Source organism: Morchella importuna (assembly GCF_003444635.1).
Source record: "Morchella importuna strain M04M26 chromosome Unknown Morimp01GS002, whole genome shotgun sequence".
In the NCBI taxonomy this organism is placed as follows: Eukaryota; Fungi; Ascomycota; class Pezizomycetes; order Pezizales; family Morchellaceae; genus Morchella; species Morchella importuna.
This window is the reverse complement of record NW_025763399.1, coordinates 281,778-300,613: the sequence shown is the minus strand read 5'-3', so window position 1 is coordinate 300,613 and position 18,836 is coordinate 281,778. Positions and strand designations below refer to the sequence as shown.

At 45.5% G+C, this 18,836-nt stretch overlaps 6 protein-coding genes across 6 annotated transcripts; 5 read left to right on the top strand and 1 right to left on the bottom strand.

The window, feature by feature from the left end:
- Positions 1–883: 883 nt before the first annotated feature.
- Positions 884–1,285, top strand: LAJ45_00974 (uncharacterized protein; the record flags this gene model as incomplete). The annotated part of the gene is made up of 1 exon (XM_046110573.1): positions 884–1,285. The coding sequence occupies one exon, from the start codon at positions 884–886 to the stop codon at positions 1,283–1,285; it is 402 nt and encodes a 133-aa protein (XP_045975751.1).
- A 1,835-nt stretch (positions 1,286–3,120) lies between these two features.
- Positions 3,121–3,809, top strand: LAJ45_00973 (uncharacterized protein; the record flags this gene model as incomplete). The annotated part of the gene is made up of 2 exons (XM_046110572.1): positions 3,121–3,360; positions 3,411–3,809. 2 exons carry the CDS (start codon positions 3,121–3,123, stop codon positions 3,807–3,809), a joined length of 639 nt encoding a protein of 212 aa, XP_045975750.1.
- A 997-nt stretch (positions 3,810–4,806) lies between these two features.
- LAJ45_00972 (uncharacterized protein) lies at positions 4,807–5,421 on the bottom strand (the record flags this gene model as incomplete). The annotated part of the gene is made up of 2 exons (XM_046110571.1): positions 4,807–5,208; positions 5,260–5,421. The coding sequence occupies 2 exons, from the start codon at positions 5,419–5,421 to the stop codon at positions 4,807–4,809; spliced, it is 564 nt and encodes a 187-aa protein (XP_045975749.1).
- Positions 5,422–8,678: 3,257 nt separating this feature from the next.
- On the top strand, positions 8,679–9,579 carry LAJ45_00971 (uncharacterized protein; the record flags this gene model as incomplete). Its single annotated transcript, XM_046110570.1, has 2 exons — positions 8,679–8,863; positions 8,916–9,579. 2 exons carry the CDS (start codon positions 8,679–8,681, stop codon positions 9,577–9,579), a joined length of 849 nt encoding a protein of 282 aa, XP_045975748.1.
- Positions 9,580–13,190: 3,611 nt separating this feature from the next.
- Positions 13,191–13,760, top strand: LAJ45_00970 (uncharacterized protein; the record flags this gene model as incomplete). The annotated part of the gene is made up of 2 exons (XM_046110569.1): positions 13,191–13,229; positions 13,284–13,760. 2 exons carry the CDS (start codon positions 13,191–13,193, stop codon positions 13,758–13,760), a joined length of 516 nt encoding a protein of 171 aa, XP_045975747.1.
- Positions 13,761–15,064: 1,304 nt separating this feature from the next.
- Positions 15,065–15,760, top strand: LAJ45_00969 (uncharacterized protein; the record flags this gene model as incomplete). Its single annotated transcript, XM_046110568.1, has 3 exons — positions 15,065–15,487; positions 15,564–15,592; positions 15,700–15,760. 3 exons carry the CDS (start codon positions 15,065–15,067, stop codon positions 15,758–15,760), a joined length of 513 nt encoding a protein of 170 aa, XP_045975746.1.
- Positions 15,761–18,836: the final 3,076 nt, after the last annotated feature.

Below are 18,836 nucleotides of genomic sequence, written 5' to 3'. Positions count from 1 at the left end.
TAGATATGAGGCTATATAACAAATGAAGGTCCCCTGCGACATGAATCTGCTTTCTAGTCGACTCGTTTACCTTTGGGGCAAGAGATTACCTAGGAAACAATGGAAGGCGGAAACATTTGAAATCTTGCTTCATCCTCTAATTATGAGCTAACGGAAAATATATCATAGGTTCTGAAGTCGGTATGAAGAAGTGCTGAGGGACATGGGACTATTCAGCTATCGTTGACTCCCCATCATTAGGAGAGTTAACTTTTAACTCAATGTTTGGAACAGGAAAGGGTGATATGAATGAAGACTTCTATCCTATTAATACCTCTCTCGACCTCGTTTTATTAAAATTTGAAAATTAATTCTTTTAGCCACTGAGTCAATTTCTTATGGCGGTTTTATACTACAGTCTTATATCAACCTAACCTTAGAGCATCGTGGTGGAATGTAACAAGTTTGCCAAGATCGGAGGATCACTACCAAGGATATTTAAACTTTACTCCGGAGATTCGTCCTCGCACTAAGAGTTACATGGATCACATGGAATGGTCTTACCAAGACCTCCCGGGTAACTACAAACCGGAAACCCTTAATCTCACTTTCTGTTTCGTCTCCAGTCTGTCTTTCTCACTTCTCATCAAAAGCTTTAACTTTTCGGTCTCGCCCCAGAGATTTTCCTGCATACGAGTACAACTATATCAGCAAAACGTTAAACAAACTACTTCCTATCTTGAATCTACTTATAGGTCCAGGATATCATCCAGGTATTTCCCCCCTCTCTCCATTCAGTGCATATTTATATTCGAAGCTTTACCTCTTATCATACACTCCAAGGTGCGAAATATCACCGCTGATAGTGAGAAGTACGTAGGACTTCAAGGCAGACCCAGACGTTATGGCACCTCAAGAGTCAGCATTCAGGCATCATTGCCTTCGTCGCTATGCATTAAATAATGCAGCAGCAGCTACCCTCCAAGACCCTAGGACTGCCGGATTCGCGCTTTCAAAGTCAAAGCTACCGAATAGCAAGGACGCTAGACACAATCTCTACAGGTACCTAGAGTCGAGGTGTCGACTAAGGTTTGGCTCACCGCTTGCAGCCAAAGAGCTCAAGTTGGAGTACTTCGGAGTAGGAGGCCATTACGAGTGCAGCGTTCTTGTTGAATTGAGGACTGGTAGAGGAAAGCGCCCTTATTTTGGAAAAGGGGCTGTCTGGTTAAATACACTTCACCCGGAGCCAAAATACGAAGACGATAGTGATGACGAGGAGGATGAGGAGCTGAAGGTCCGCTCTTAGGTGCTATGTTGCTCAATGGTACTTTGCTGACTTTAGACCGGGAAACTAGAGATCGTTAAATCAATTGCAGTGCAATTGAGTTTTAAATAACTTTTTATGAGACAGACTGTACGTACATGCATGTACCTATTGTATGGACGGTTTAGCTGATCATATAATATAGGATACACTTCAGAAGGGTAGGCCTGTAGCTTGTTATGAGTCTCATGGATGCTACGCAGTTACAAGACCCCGTGGACCAACAATCATTCATATCTGAAGGTATTTCGACAGTTTTCGTGCCATCATAGAGCCTCTGAAGACACATCCACTTGCAATTGTTTAGCTCATGGTATACTTGTTGTTGTGGAAGGAGGGACTAGTTTTCGGTCTTGTGGGTGTTATGCTAGGATGAAGGGGTCATTGAAGAAGGGAAGGTTGGCAAACATGAGTTGAAATAGGAATCTTAGGATTGAGTAGCTTAAATCTGAAATCAAAATACTTTGAGCACTACAAAGATTTACTTTGCCTTCACGCGAAGTAAAGAACACTAAAAGCTTATGACAAAAAACTTCGAAATGTTTAAAGGAAGGACGTAGATTCTTCTCATCCCAAACAACCCCTATACCTTGGGAACATTTGATACCATTACGAAATCGTCATCTTTTGAATCGTCGCAATCTTCATGATTCATCTGTATGTTCGGTGTTAGAAATACTCGTAAAATACTCTAGCTCTGGGCTTTCGTCCACCTACCTTCTTTAATTCGGTCAATTCCATGATCTCCTGCTTTAGGAATTCCTCTTTCTCCGTCTCGCAATAGTTGACTATCTGAAAGCCGTCTTTTGTGTGAATACTCATGAGAGGTACCTTTCTGGTTGCAGAAACGTGTTTCACTTTAATATCCACACGTATGAAGCCACCACTAGTGCCCTACGCTTTGTCAGCATTAAGACTGACATTATACTCAGAAAGGATAGCGTTTACTGGACACGTCTTAATTGAACACAATCCGCCAATAGAGGAAGCCGCACTCATAACGTCGGATCTTGAGCCCCTTGTAGAGGGTGGGGTATCGGTCACCGCCATAAAGAGTATCGAAGAACAGGAGTTCGTGATTGGTATGCGTTCCAGGTGAGGAAAAATAAGTGATCGAACTGGAAGCGGGAATGTCGTGTGAGTAGATAAATGTAAACTGGAGAATACGGGTGTAAATTACCGGCGAGATATCACTCCAGTTTCATAGTATGGAAGGCCTACGAGGAGAGCGAGATGATTGGTCTAGCTAAGGATGTCACAAACCTTGGTCAATGTTCTGCCACTATCGGCCAATGGATTTGACGGACAATTTTCTCTTCTCCACGCCCTTGAAGCTTTTATCAAGGCGTATCACCTTTCTATAACGCTAGTACAGGTATTCGTCAACTCTGTGAAGCAAAAAGGGTTAAGTTTTTTATCCAATACACATGAAAGAGTATACGTCAGCCTCATATCTTAACCCTGATGAGTGCTTTGTGAGAAAGCCAGGGACAATAGTAAATTGACTTGATGTATAGTACGGCATTTGTTGTCACCAAATCCGGGACGCACATGAGGTCGGTCCTATTTATGATTGCTAATTCGGGGTGGTCAGGTGCTAAAGTTTGTGTGGAGGACGTGGGTATCGGCGGGTAACATAGGGCAGTCTTTCTATGCATGAAAAGTGACCTTACTTGCTTTCTAGGTACGAACAAGACTATCATGTCATCCCACGAACGTTAAAACGGTTTTTTTCACACCATATCCCTTTAAATCAACAAATTCATTCCTACAACAAGTTATCTCGAGCCGAAAAAGAAACAAATTTCCCGTTCACAATGACTGCCTGTGTTTCTAATCCCGTGCATGCGCGCCATCTTCTCAGCCATCATGAGACTGAGTTCTTCAAAGCTACTACGTGCTGTACCTACCGCTACAATAGAGATTACTGGGCCCAAGATGCTTTTGAATGTGCCACCTTGGCGGAGGAGCTTGAGCAAGCGGCAACAACCTATCTAGGTGGTCCTTGTAAGGTTCACAGGCCCGAGCCTGTTCCTATCGTAGCTAGCGCTAGCAATGTATGTCATTTCTTTTCAATTTAATGTCATGTCTACTAACTGCGCCGTAGAATACTATCGTGAAGGCTGTTAAGGAAGGGGTCAAACTAGGCTCTAACATCGCAGTTGCCGGAGCTAAGCTCGCCCAGGATATTCCGTTGGTCATGGAGGCGTCGAGCTTCCTGGCCACAAACGTCAAAATCGCCAGTGAAAGCAACGCCGTCAAGGCCAGTGCAAAAATAGTACGTCGCGAAGCGGTCCTGGCAAAACAAACAACCATGGCCTTTTTCGATGGCGTAGCCGATACCTTCGAAGCCGCAAAGAAGATCGTTACTCAAGGTCCTAAAAAGCAAATCGACTACAAGACCAAGCCATTCGAGCGATACAACTGGAACGAGGGGGAACATCGGGACGGGAGGATGTACGAGGAGGATTCTGATGAAGAGGATGAGACATGGGAGTTTGTCTAAATATGATACGATCAATTGGATTAGGAGGACGAAGGCCACGTCTGGGGTATATCTGATCAACGAATATCTGTACTTAGATCAAATAAGCAAATTACGGGTGAAGTCAAAGCCCATGGTTCCACCAATCCGATTATAGTCAGAAGACACGACTGGCAGGATGATATCGTGCTTAAGATTGCCGAGCTCAGGGTCCCCTCTGGCAAGTATCGTGATGAATTACTGTTTAAATAATAATCCATCTAGGAGTTAAATTAGCCATATAAAAGCGAAAACAGCATGCAACAGTGTCGACAGAACTGGCTACCGCTAACACGAGTGAGAATATGAGAGCCTCGAGCCACAGGTTTTCGAACGGGATCCTTATCTACTTTCCTCCTGGGCTAGTTGGGTTAGTTAAAATATCATTGCCTACTGAAACCCATCCAAATCAAGAGACTTATACACACCAGTCGCTATCATATAGATACCATGAGAAAGATGAGTACTTATATCTGTATATTCTATTTACCTAACATTGACCTTAAGACATGATAATAAAGCTACATGTGAGTATATGTATCCTAGCTCATCCCACAAAGCGACCAGTGTTGCCTTAGGCTAGTGTTATACGCTATATATTTAGTTCAGGAAGTATACAAGTGATGAGACATGATTATATCAGCAGCGTGCATCCGAGACCTCCGGCGATTCTTGCATCTTTACAGTATATAGAATTCACTTGATCGTGAAGCGTAATATGTACGTATGTTATCCGTTGATCTTCACCACTGAGTATCGAATCCAATCTATAGATGTAGGTATATGTGTAGACGCTACCATTATATAATGGCAACAGATCAAAACCATGATGCAGTGGCATTGTTTCTAAATTTCCACATCCTCTTAATTCAACTTATGCTAGTAATTGGTATATGTAGTACAAAGAATAAAATACGATAAATAAAGTTCCACAAAGACGACACCACCTCCACACCCTAGGTAAGAAAGATCAAACCACTCATATCAAGACACACTCCTCGTCCTCAGAGTCTACCCTGTTCTCTGCTTCGTGGTAATATCTCACGTCATCCATCGTGCCCTCAGCAGTGGCTTCGCAAACTCTTTTTGCCCCCGCATGTAACATACGTCGTGCGCCCACTTTTAGCTTCTCCACGTCCTCCACAATGAGCTTAGAACCCTCGACAACAATCTCACTGTTTGCAATCATAGTCGCATTCTCGATGATAAGTTTGGCGCCATTTGTTACCACCGGTAAGTTCGCAAGCTGTTGGATTTTGGCTGCAACGACCTCCGAGCCTTGTACGATGAGCGGGTAATCTTTAAGCAGCTTATCGTAAGCAGCCTGAGACGCTTTTTTCGCTATGTGGCAGGTCACGTTGACCAATCTCTGTGTCTGAGTCTGCCTGGTGTCAGTGGGGCGCTATCATGATGAAAAATCAGGTGACATTACCTCGGGTGTGCACTGAGACGGAAGTGAGGATTCTCTAAGGTGTTCTTCGCAGAGATAGAGAGTTGATTTTGCCCTTTCGTATGCTTCTTTTATTTCCGTGGTTGAACGGTTGGACACAGGGACCTTGTCCTCGACCCAGCAAACGATACAAGCTTCTGACATGCCGGGCCGTTTGAGTGTTGTTAGAGTAAGGGCGGGGGTTTGAAGAGAGATGATCCCGTTTGGAGATTTAAGCGCAGAATAAACTTCATAAATGGTGGTGGCGAGATAAACTAAACAGGGACGGGGAGTCGAGATATATATTTTTTTTGAAGATGAGGTGTGAGGTTACTTGTAGTCACATGCCCTGGTTGCTGGCGCAGTCTAGGATGGGTCGTAACGAAACTAAGGTTCAGTACAAATTTGATTTGAAGGAGATGACGACTAATGAAGGTTCAGGCCTGGGAGAAAGCTCGAATACTTGTGTCCGTGATGATGAAATGAAAGGAAAAGGAAAGAGAGGAAGAAATATAGATACGCGAAGACAGGAGCTAACAACCAGGACACAGTTGTTTTATTCTATGATTTGTCAACTACTTGTCGTTATGTTGCCTAGCTTCGTGTCATCCACCTAGCTCCCTACACCACAGGGTTTGACTACGCCCAATCAAAATTTTCGTCTCAACCAATCATCGCCGTTTCCCCACGCATAATTCTCATACGCTACAAAAGACGAAACCCCCAATTAATCATGTATCCAATGAATTCATTTAAAAAACATAGTCATTAAGGTTTAGCTAATTTATAAGCTGCTTGGTTTGTAGGCTCCGATTCAGTACGACATATATGTTGCTATATCAGACTACATTGCTATTGCTATCAGTCATTGACACTATAGTAACTACATGTAATGGTGATTCATAGTGACAACAGTATATCTTTCATTCTAGGCTCCGAAGCTGTACCTCAATAGACTCAAACAGACTAGGAACGAGTGAGACGCGGTGACCTATCTCCTATTCTGTTTGCGTCACTTATACTAACTTAATTATTTCAGGTATATATCGCTACCAACGCTACATACACATAGATCCGGACCAGACAACGTAACATTTTTGAAGTATTCATTTTCGCACTTAAATTATAAACCGCTACTAGCTTCAACGAGACTGCTCTGTTTTTCCCCTCCTCTCCCGATTAAAAATACTGTGCTACGCTTTATCTCGAACATCGTTAATATACTCCATTGTGTAGCTAGGCTTAGGAGGGCGCGCTGTATGGTAAGAGATTACCGATGCGATTTTTGTGCGCCAAGTCGCCATCATTCTCCGCCAAGAACTCAATGCATCTTAGAATGTCACTCGGACAAACATCGGTTAGCGTTCCTCCCACACATGTGCCTGCTTCGGTATTTGGAGGGAGGAATACCATCAAACACAGCTCAATCACTCGGTAGAGTGGTGAGGGCGTAGCATGATCATGGTACCTGGACCAGAGACGAACCGATTTTCAGCGGAATGTGGTAGGCTATTTGTGCCCAGCTATCCTCTGCGACTTAGGGGGGACTAGGGCCCATTGGGTTGCAGCTAAGCATCGCGATACCCACCCGACCTAAAAAGGAATAATCGTTACCAGATATTTCAAGACCCTCTCTCCCTTAGGCGATATTAGGGCGCAACCGAAAAAGGTTTTTATCCCCCCGTCATCCTCTCTCCAGTTTGACATCATTGAGGACATATTCTGATGCTTCATATGTCTTCGTCATATATAGATAGCACCTAAATTTGTTACTCCGAAGTGGACTAGAGTTATTTGTGAGGCCCGGCACTTGACACTTGCTCAGAGGAGCTGGGGGATGACGTATATGGGAGAATTAGTTAGAAACCTTTATGTCGACATTTTGACAGAGATATTGGGTCTCTACTCGACAGTGTAAATACCAATGACATTGCTCCCTCCCATTTCTCCAAGTTGGTTTTTGCTGTGCCATATCAAAGAGATAGGTATTAATCCCGGTACGCAGTTGGTCGGAGATGGCGCATTCAATATTCATCATATCCCAACAGACGGTGTTCCTCGTAATAGGGGATGACTACTCATTTGATGTTGAGCGTGGGAGATCCGACCGTCGGAGAACATCCGTCTTCGTGGTGTCCATCTCATTATATCTCTTTCCTTCATTCAATCCGGCGCGAGGTCTACGAAAGAATTATCCCTTTCCCGAGAGAAAAAAAGAATCCATTCATAAAAGTGTTATTGTGCAATTATTCGCATATCTCTGAGCGGATAGAGGTAACACAAATTCTGCCCTTCCCAATTTCATACTCATAAAACCCATATTCAGAAAACGATTGCATAGCGCCCTCTTTCATTCACAGTCCGGCAGTTACACGCCACTCATTTATGTAGCCACAGGAAATCAGCTCTCTTACTCACTCTATAGCTGTTTGGGAAGAAGTCCGACTCCTGATGAGGCGTGGAAAGGGGGGGGGGGGGGGTGCGGACGGCATTACCACGACCGGTATGAGTCTTACCTAGTGATCCCGAGTCACTGAATCTCTTCATTCTTTCTGACTGGTAGTCGGTCTTCAGTTTATCCCATATGGGATGTAGATGTCTGACGTCAATATTATTCTAGCAGTCTTACATGGCGCTGCCGTATTTAAAAAAAGAAAGAAACCGCGAGCTAGGTTGAAGAAAGAACCAGAGTTCTCTTTGTACAGTTGTCATGGCGTTAGCGGAAGGTATGATTTTCTGTAGCTTAGCGGATGGTGTTGGTTGTGAGGGAGGTTGTCAGGCAGATGTCCATCTCAAGGGTAACGGCATTTTCTTTTAAGGTTTTGTTGGATTTATGTCATTTGCACTCCTGTATTAAGCCACACCACCAAGCAAACTTCGAGAACTCATTACCACCTCTCTCTTTATCCTGTCCTCAATCGTCTCTCTATACCTCGCGCCAGGTTATTTCCAGACCAACTTCACCGGTTGCGCGAAAGCTGCGAAATGAATATATGTACTTATGAGTGTACGAGTAGGATGGCCCTTAATGCTGATACATCCGGGTGAGATCTATCTTTCCCACTGTCAGCTATAGGCCCAAGGTAAAGGAGAAATGTTTGTATCATCTATCACAAGAATGACAGATTCGGCCTCTCGCATTGTCTCAGGCACCTCCGGCAATCGGATCATCACTTGAGATGGGGCTGTTGTGTCAACAATTGTGAATCGCGAATTGTCCCCGCCGAGACTTTCCTCATTTCAATAAAAGCCAGTTTTCGCATCTATCAACTATTAGAAGCATGGAATAGTTGGCCATTCTACTTTTTACTGTTTTGTCTCCTTCTTTTTGCCACTCTCTATCCCGGGGTCTTTAAAGACGGTAACTGTTCCCACCTCAGAGCCACCTCGTACCGGACTGACAATGGTGTAGAAATTAGAAAATGCCTCCTCTAATGCCGGGAATGTGCACTATCCCCTACGATATCTGTAGGGCCGACGAAATGTGGCCGTCCTTGCCGGGAATAGGGTTCTTCCCTCAGAGGATACTACCGTTACCGTTCATGAACGTTCTTCCGGTGAATCGCACCCATCGAGTCTATTCTCTCATCCGCAAAGCCAAACTCAAGTAAGTACGGATATCTACAGAGACCTAATGACCCATGTGCTGATACGCGTAGATACCCAGCTGGTCGCGTCCCATGGCCCCGTATGGACGACGTCTATATTCTCCAGGACCTTGAGAGCCGCGTCGAAACTCTCTTAATCACTCTCCCTAATTTCACCGATGATGAGCTTGAGCCCGAATATCAAGTCAGAATGACTGAGAGCATAGCCATCTTTATGGTGCTTTGCCAGGCGCTCAGACAGCGCCGCGAGAGAACCAACCAGTTACAGATCGAGGAGAGCCGCTGCTCGAAGCCTGGGATGAAGGAACACATTGAAACCCAGCGTTGGATGGCATATAATATTTTAAAAATCTTGGAACGGTTTGCAATTATCATGCTTGGTGGCGACAAATGGTGCGCTTCTCGTAGGCGCATGACCGGTTTTGATATTATTTGGGTTTTAATGAAAGTCTCCTGCGCAGTTCCTAGACTGGAAGCGCTTTGTGAAAGTCTCGAGGAATTCAACCGTGGTAACAGTGTCGAGTGTCCCAACTGTATTATGGCCGAGTTGAAGCCGCTCTTTCTCGAGCTCTTCGACCCGGCCACGTTTGGAAGAGAAAAGCATATGCAGCAGCTTCGAGTTGTAACGGGGAATGGAATCGCTACTGCTGTCTATACTCCGTACGCTATCCCTATGGAGTCTTCTAGCTATCTGGAAAAGTTCAATACTCTTTAGAACGAGGTTTGTTTTCCGCATCCCAATCATTGATGTATGGGTATACACTGACAACAAAGATGTATATAGTTCAAGCGTGATACGGCTTTCGCCACTCGAGAAACAAACGGAGTAGAGAGCTTCCAGCGCGCAAGGATTAGTTGAAGTGTTTTGAAACTTTTCTTTGTATTTCTGTCATCAGTTTGTAGTAGTCCATCGACGCCATTGGGAACTCGGAAAGCTATTACGCCCGGCGCCACTTTCCTAATAACGATGATTTACAATCAATCTCGCTGGGCTTGAGAATGTACTATTGTGCAAGAGTGAAGCGAGCGTATAGAAACAGCTACGTCTTGTTGAGGCGATATATGAGAACATCCAAATGTCAAACTAGTAGATTTGCTGATACGAGGTTGTAAAGTACTTACTGCTGATCTAGAGATAAGGACGTTTCCATCTATATCTACGAAGGGGAATTTACGACACATTTTCGGGGTGAGGTACGAATATCATCGGATTACTCTTCGACACCGACACACAATACGTTATAAACAAAAACCCACATCTTAAATTAAACTTCAACAACCGACACCCCGGGGGAGGAGAGGGGCTCACCGTACGACCCACAAACCGAAGGCGTGAAGGAGGAACTGAAAATTAGTGTAGAAAGACAGGAGATAGCATTCTCTTAGGTAATTCATGTCCCCAACCATAAATTTACTACTCCCAGTTGTGGGGGGGGGGCAACCCCACTTCACCAGCGAATTATTCACTGCGACAAATACATGTTCTTTATCAGATTTCACGCACCACATATCGAACAAAACGCATGATTTATCAATAAGCACAACACAGGTGAGAGGATAGACCATAATTAAAATAAATATACTTTCCTCGCATAGATCTCTCTATAGTCTTGGCTCATACGTCGTCACTCGCGCCAAGATGTCACACCAATCATTGACCTATTCCCTGCTCGTCACAAAGAATTCTCAGCTAAGGATTGAATCTTGGAACGATGTAATAAAATTCTTTCACCACCCACTCTGGAAGAACCAAAAGGCTGGCGGTAGCTGTGCCCCCGGAATTGGAAAGATCTCACCCAACTCCTCGAACTCGCCCAGAAGTGGAGTGAGACCCAAACCCTCCCAAAAGAAATACAGAGCACAAATTAGAGTGAAGGGACAAACGAGAGATAGAGGAGGGACAAACCTAACGCAACTCAGGCCCCTCCTGATCCTCCGGCAAAAGCCCAAGGACCAAGAGAGGCCTGAAACAAAGAGGAAGGGGGTAGCCTAACGTAACTCGGGCCCCTTCTGCTCGCCAGGCAAAGCCCAGAGAGCAGAAGAGGCCTGAAACAAAAGAATGTAGGGAGAGAAAGGGAAGAGACCACGAAAGTGACCTAACGCAACTAAGCCCCCTCTGGTCCCTATGGCGTTATGCCAGAGCGGGAGCCAGAGAGGGCTAAGCCACGCTGTCCCTCCCTCCAGGGAGACAGGTCGTGGTGTGCAAACCCCCCTGGCTTTAGACAGGGGGAGGATGCGGTGCAGTTGTGTAGCTTGAGGAAAAAAGTTTAGAACGGGGGAAGTCACAGTATATAAAGGATTGGATCTGGATGCCAAGACGAGTTTTCGCCGACAGGATTGTTGAAAATCTTGGCATCTTGGACTGTTATCTTTCGCCATCTTGGCTGGTTGATAAGAGGGACTGGAGAATAACTTGGTCGATAAGAAGGAGTTATGGATAAGATGGCGGATAAAAGTGGCGGATAAATGAGGAGGTTCTCCGGAAGAAGCTTACCAGGCAGCACCACAAGATTTGGTATCGGACATCCTCGAGTTTCTTGGGGTGTCGAGATGGCCGCAGGGGGAGATCTTTCTATAAGAGGATGTAGAAGTGACCACAGGAAGGCCTATCATAATTTCACCCCGTGGTGGGTGAATCTTGCTATAATTATCTTATAGATGAAGTTTAGAGGGAGGAATTTGCTAGCAACCCATAGGTATCGTTATCTCCAACCGCTGGAACGTTTGGTAAGGATAGAGTTTCGAGAGGGTGGAATTGTGATATTGCGTTCCTCTGTAATTAATTAATGCCAATGAAAAGTTTATTTCCTTCGGGAGAAGCACTGGGTACATATTCAGGTGTGGGAAAAAAACTGAGATAGGTTGCGAGACCTTCAGTCCTGGTCCTGTCTTGCCTTGCTAAAAGTCTCGAGATAATTTGACTCGTCTTCATCAGTAATCTGAGGGCAAAGAATGGGCTAGTAGAGTCGGTAGCCGAAGACCCCCTCTCTCATGGCAACCCATATATGCTCCAAAGCGCAACTCGCAGTCTCTATTTGTGCCACCACTTGTGGGGGGTGAGATAAACCAAAAGAAAAACGATTAATCACAAAACCCCTAACTTCCAGAGAGTTCCATAAAAAAAAAGAAAAACGTTGTAGCCCAAGATAGGTTTATAAGCCATTAAATCTTACATAACCTTCCTGCCCAGGGAGTGAGCCAAAGCAGGGATCGCCCAGTCAAACTACCTCGGGGACCATTCGCCAATACCGGTAGGCCATTGAGAGATTCGGTGTTTTCAACTGCAGAAATTCAATGAACCAAACCCCTACATCATCTGGGTAGACCCAAGATTTATTGCAGGTACATGATATCCTAGCCCGCGGGGTAAAAGACAACTAATCTCATAATACCTATACTCTATGCCGTGAATAAGTCAAACGAACTCAAAATTACGACCGATCCGCTCCATCACCGATCAAAAGGCTACCTCTCCACAAGGTGCTCGTGGGTTAGGGTTACACACACCACCCCACAGCGGCACCGAACAGCGTCCAGAGAATCTGACGCTCAGTCTAATATCAAGCATGCACTATGGATTTTCGAAAAGCAGCTTTACATCATGGCCTCAGATATATCGAAAACAGGCTGTAACCAGCAGCACCACCGCTGGTGGTGTGGTCATTGCGTTCCCCAGCGTGCCCCGCGAGCCCGCGCCCAACGCACCGAACGACCCGCCCCCCACCACTAGGCATAGGTCTCTACGTCTAGAATAAGACAGAGAGGAACAACGATTTCGGCTGCAGATTGAATGTAGAAATATCCATCTCACCCCGGTGGTATGGAGCAAATGTTTCTCTAAAAGGTATAACCACAGAAACGTATGAGGAAAAAGATAATTATCTTGATTCATTGGCAGCTAAGATAATATATCTAGATAGTAGACCTCCCACTTTCTTCAAAGGTTGCTAGGGCGCAATCCTATTACATAGTCTTGTGTTTGCCTGGCATACCGATAAACACAGCTACACAAACTTACCAGCTCCCCACCGCCTGATATTCTCCATCGTGGCCTCTCATCTGAAGAGCGCGGGCTTCATAGAATACATATCACAACAACACCATCCACCACTTTCTCGCACTTTGAGTGTTATACACAAACTCCATACTATAAGCAACGAGCCCCCCTCGCTGTGCTACAATTGGAAGACTCGCGAATCCTGTAGCAGTGTTGAATTCTATTCCGCACAATGGAGGGACCATATGAAGCAGCTCTATGATCTCTTCCGCCTATACATACCTCCGGTTCCCAAAGATATCTAGCAAATACATCGCAAACAACTGGTTATGAGCACCCCCACGGTTCGGACAAAGCCAACAACAATTGTTTGTATTTTCTTTCTCTCCACCACGTAAACGCCACTGATACTATATCTCTAGCTAGAAGGTTTACAACGACTCCGGCCCACATTCCTTGTGGCAGAGATCCTTGCCCGTTTCAGCCGTGAGATATCAGGAACCGAAGACCTTGACGATAGCCTCGGGGATCTATCGATGGACAGAGACTCCTACATTCCCGACGACCGAGATGGGAGTGAGGAGCATAAATGGCAACCGGAAGGCTCCCATCCGCACGTCTTGGAGCTGAGGGCGCACTATATACGGGATCAAACAGCGATACGTGCTCTAGAGGCACGGGAAGAGGTTAAAGAACCGGAAGTAGATCTAAGTATCGAGATCGACGAGATCCCTCAGCCGAGATGGAGGATCCATGACAGAGTTCCACAAGTTGGTGTAAGTCAAACATCAATCAACACTACCGCGAGCTTGCATATCGCTAGCCACTGGACACAGAAAACATGGAGCGCCGTCCTCGAGCTGAAAAAGACTAAAGCTCTTGAAAACGCCTGCCCGTAGGATGCATTTTCGTTTCCTGCTATCCCAGACCTGTAAGGCCGGAGCACCTCCAGAGCCTGTTTTGCGCTATGTGTAAGAGTGCCTGTAGGATGATTTGATTGGACTTGTTAGTTGTCGATATTTAGATCTTAGAAAGGAAATAATCTAATACTTCTCCGTACTTCTTTCTGCCATTAGAAAATCTTTCTTCAACGGGGGCTTTAGACCTTTCCCAATGTAGCAGGTCCGGTGCTGTCGATGCGTTGTAAGCAAAGGTAGGGAAAGATGAACAGCCGTTCAAGAACCGCCAGATGAAGCGGGTCGGCGCTTCTGAGAGATTTCTGATGCCGAACTCGAGTTTGTTCTGGGACCGAAAAAGTCAGAGTGCGTGTTAGCAGACCTCACAAAGCGCAAGGGTGATGCACAACGTGATAAAGGGGCAAGACTGGAGCATGAATCAAAACGTTAAAAAAAATTTGTAGTTGAGTGTAGTGAGAACCCGTAGATGGCGCAGGCGACGAGCGCACTTAAACGGTCTAAGCATAAGCCTGCGCCAGGAACTTTTCTTCGATCATGAGACATCACCCGTTTCCACTATTCAACCCCTGTGAGCACAACACGCAAAGTCAAGTTGAGATAAGCTTGTGAGATCCATGAGACGTAGCAAAGACGAACGTTGTCACCTTTGCTTTTAAAGGCTTTGCTCTCGGTTATTGGTACTGCGTCAACACAATGAGCTTTGTTGTTTTTGATGATACGTGTTTATCACGGCTTTGTTAGCTGTAAAGGGAGCCTTTTCCTTATTCTCTCGTTACTCCTCTACATGTAGTTAAGCCATAGAGCTCGACCCTCTTCAGTCTCTCTCGGATCCGTGACCTGTTGCCACGCCTCGCAGCTAATTTTGATATTCCCCTCCACACGAACTACTCATGTGGGCTGCCAACCACGGTTCATCCCTGCTTGAAAACAGTAGCTACTCCTCCGTGAGGTTGCCACTTTTTAGACCCCATACATACTATATAATGGCCCGAGCTTCCCTGCAAGTATTGTGAAGCCCCCAAAGTGTCTACGTAATCACGCTCTAAGATTTTCAATTTCAACTTACCTAATCTCTCCAGACCGAACATATGGACTTCCTCACCAGCGCGAGAAAGCCCCCCGAAGTCGATACCCTTACAATACCCCTGTGAGGTCTTCAGCCCTCACACTAATTTTCGACGTACCGCCAAGCGCTCCCAGTGTCCCAAAAGGCCGACCCTCTTCTCGAAGCTTTATCCTCCACTCTCAAACTAATCCATCCATCACTCATCCATCATCAATCAGCAATGACATCCCCCACCCCCAGCCCACATGCCACTCCACCCCGCCTCCGCCGCAACGTCTCTCCACCCATCACCCCAGACCGCCCCCGTCTCCCCGCGCAAGTCCATCTCCACCGGGCCGCCTCCCGTCGCGCCATGTACGCCCAGCGCCTCGCTGAGCACGAACGCGTGCCTATAGACATGCAGGAAAGGTATAGGACAAACTTCCTCAGAATCGCCGAGGAGGAGTATTTGGCGACTGGTGGGGTCCACGAGTGGCAGGAGTGCTTGGTCCCTGTCGTTGATATCCGTCTTGAGCCGGAGGTACCTGTTGCTTCGCCGCGGGTCTGGGTTGGACAGAGGGTCCCTGTTGCTTTGCCAGTTGTTGGGCGCCCAGTTGGTGGTATTTGGAGGGTTTGGGGTGCTATGAGGGGGGCGTTCTGGATCGTGAGTTTTTCTTTGATGGCTTTATGAGGTGGTGGCGGTGAGTGAGTTAGTACGGAGACTGATCTAGTTTATTTAGGTTTGGGGCCGCGCTGGTGATGTTATGCGGTTCGTTTTCCGGCTCTGGATTCGTGGCTCTGCCTTTGCACGTGGTAAGTTTGAGTCTGGATATCGTTTGTATTGTCGGCGTCCATGAGTTCTAATACCGGTTATAGAGAGGTCCTTGGGCGGTGGAAAATAGAGTATGAGCAGGAAAAGGTCTTTGGTTTGCTGTAAGCGCTGGAGAAGTGTCCTGTATTTGGCATAGTTGTAATGCTGTCTGAGTGGTAATGATGTCGCCGCTTGATTCTGTGTCATGAAGTAAAGATGATATGGAGTTCGTTTTTTCTTTAGGTGTTGTTCTTTGGGTCTTGCATGATAGGTCCGTGTGACTACGTACTACATAGGTTTATCCACGTATTACTCTTGCTTTTGTCGTAGGTTTGGCAGTTAGTAGTGTGGATATAGGCACCATTTAGTAGTCGTGTTATATGGTTACATGTATGGATTGTATTATGTATCTTGTTCTAAACTCATATTCATTATCTCAGTTATTTACATGTAGTCAATAATCACATCGAAACTATGAACGTTGTTTTTGTTTCATTACTCATTAATAAAGTGCTTATCTATAAAACTCGTGCCCTATCAATGATGCTTTTCCCTGAGAGTTACCTAACGATCATTAGGACATGCCTTTCTGTTGAACTAATTGATGGCCTCTGACACGCTACAAAGAGTTTGTGGTGTTTTATTGCGGTGCAGCTGTCCTTTGTTTTGCTGTCCTATTTCTTAGTTAGATTTCCTACGGTACATCCTCCTTGTTTACTTTGATCTACCAATCATTCACAGGGTGTTGTTCTCGTTCGTTACGATTTAGTAACACCCCGCCGGAGTTTCAAGCCATTATCTCTTGAAATCAGTGCCAAACATAATCAACGAGCTCCCACAATATTCACCTAAGCAAAATATGTAAACATTTTGCTACCTTTGAAGCCGCCTTGGCATCCGTTTCTTCCTGCACGGACTAAACATAACATGACACATCCTCTCTAGAACCCTGCCATACCGACCTACGTCAAGAGCCTAATCATATCTTGTCAAAACCAACGACCCAGAGCAAAACCCATGATGACCACGGTCTTAACAAAAACAGATCACGCCCTGACCCCCATCTGCCCCGCATATAGTCCCATATAATGCCACATTTTTTTGTCCACAGCCTAATCATGTCTTGTCAAACCCACAAATCATCGACACAAAACCAAAATTCACAGCTTTGACAAGAACAGATCACGCCCGGACCTCAAATGCCCCATATATAGTCCCATATCCAATCCAAGGGCCTATCCATATCTTGTTAAACCCACTGATCATCCTCACTATAAAAAAGTCAAGGGGTCCAACAAGACTATGGCCACACCTAGACTCAATCCCGGCCCACTGCCGAACCATAACTTGTACACAAAACATTGCACAACTGGTGGAGCAGCCACTGATTGGCAAACTTGAGATACAAGACGTGACCACGCCTGAGTATACTTTCATCGACCCTTATGGACCCACTGCCTGATCATTTCTTGTCTGTGGGGCGCTGCATGAGTGGTAGAAGAACCGCTAGTATGCAACCCCTCGCAGACAAGAAATGACCACGCCTGAGTATATTTCTTCGGGACGGTATGGGACCAAACTGACCGATCGCATCCCATGTTCGAAAGGCAAAGGTACCAATCTGGGACACTTAAGGGACAGGAACAGACAACGTATTGAGCCAATAACCAGCCCAGATGTAGAGCAACTGCCTGTTCGCTTCTTGTACCTTTCTACCACCTAAGTACCCCGAGGTACCACGGGGAAAGAGTACAAGAAGCGGGCACGCCCGCTCGCTACATGGAACTAGGTATGTATGCATGTTTTTAGGTATAGGTAACTGCCTAATCATGTCCTGTAAGCCAAATCGAATCTCATACCGAAATATTTGAGCGACCCAGTTTAGAAGAACAGACCACGCCTTACGGAACCCAAACATAACAGCAAAATTGAGATAAAACAATAGTCCCCCAGACAAGAACAGACCACGTACTTCACTTGCTCAACACCCCACTCGGTTCTTGTCATTGGATACCTCAACCTGAAGTTCAATGTATAGGCATACCGACAACAAGAAACGAGAGGTCATCTGCATGTCGGTGTAAGTGAGTTAGTACAATATATTGATCGAATTATAAGTGACAAAAGAATGGAGAGAAAATACCTGCAGACTAGAAAGAGTAGCACAGGTTTGTGTGACTGCCTAGAACCACCTACTCTTGTCTTGATGTTTTCCTTTTCATAAAGCAACTGATACTAGGATTGAAAAGAAAAACAACAAGACGAGAGCAAGCCCACTTGGCAATCACCCAATGTCCTAGCAGTAGTGGGGTTGGAATAATCTGTTTATATAAATGTCAGTTAGCAATTAATAAATAAAAGTATTCTTGAATAAAGAAAATTAAATATATTTTTGGTGGGGCCAGAGAGCGCTGGAAGGACTTGATATAACTCACATTTTCACCTCAATTTAAAATCGAAATTGTTACTGACAAGATTGGTGTTGATATCGCATTGTGTAGAGAAAGAATTTGCACCAAAACGAGACGAGCTACATGTATTTATACATCGGCGGGTGTGCGGGACTGCGACGTCTTGGCTGAGTCGTTTTTTGTAATAGGGCTATTGACCGCACGTCGACTGCTGCTGTTTAAGTGATATGGCTGTGCGCAGGAGCAGCAAAAGACTTCTTACTCACGAGCTGGCTACACTCGATCGCTCGAGACATTGGCTGGCTTGCGGCTTTAAACGTGTCGAGTCGAGCAGCCAAACTACAAGGCGAAAGGAAGGAGTTTACGGAGGGCACTAATCTATCATAAGCACATTTCTGCATAGACAAAGAGACGTTCCGCACCTGACATCGCACGTAAGCTTAGATCAGAACTCTCGCGAAGCACGACGTTGGAAATGAGACCAGCCACACCCTTAGAAAGCTCTGGAGCACATACCAGAAAGACACGAAGCAGCCATCAATCCGGTAGCTCTCGTCGTCAGTTGGTAGGGAACTCGCTATATCTTAAAATTTAAACCTTTGTGCAAAGTCCAGCCCGGGTGTTGCCCCACGCGCATCACCGAGTTAACATTTCCCTCCACGCCCACCTTTCCACCTTCCCCACACGTTATATTTTCACACGCGACCAACATTTTTGAAAAAAATCGGTGATTAAAATTCCTTCAGGAGCAAGATCTAGAAATGTCTGGTTTTTCCGACGGTGGCGATACC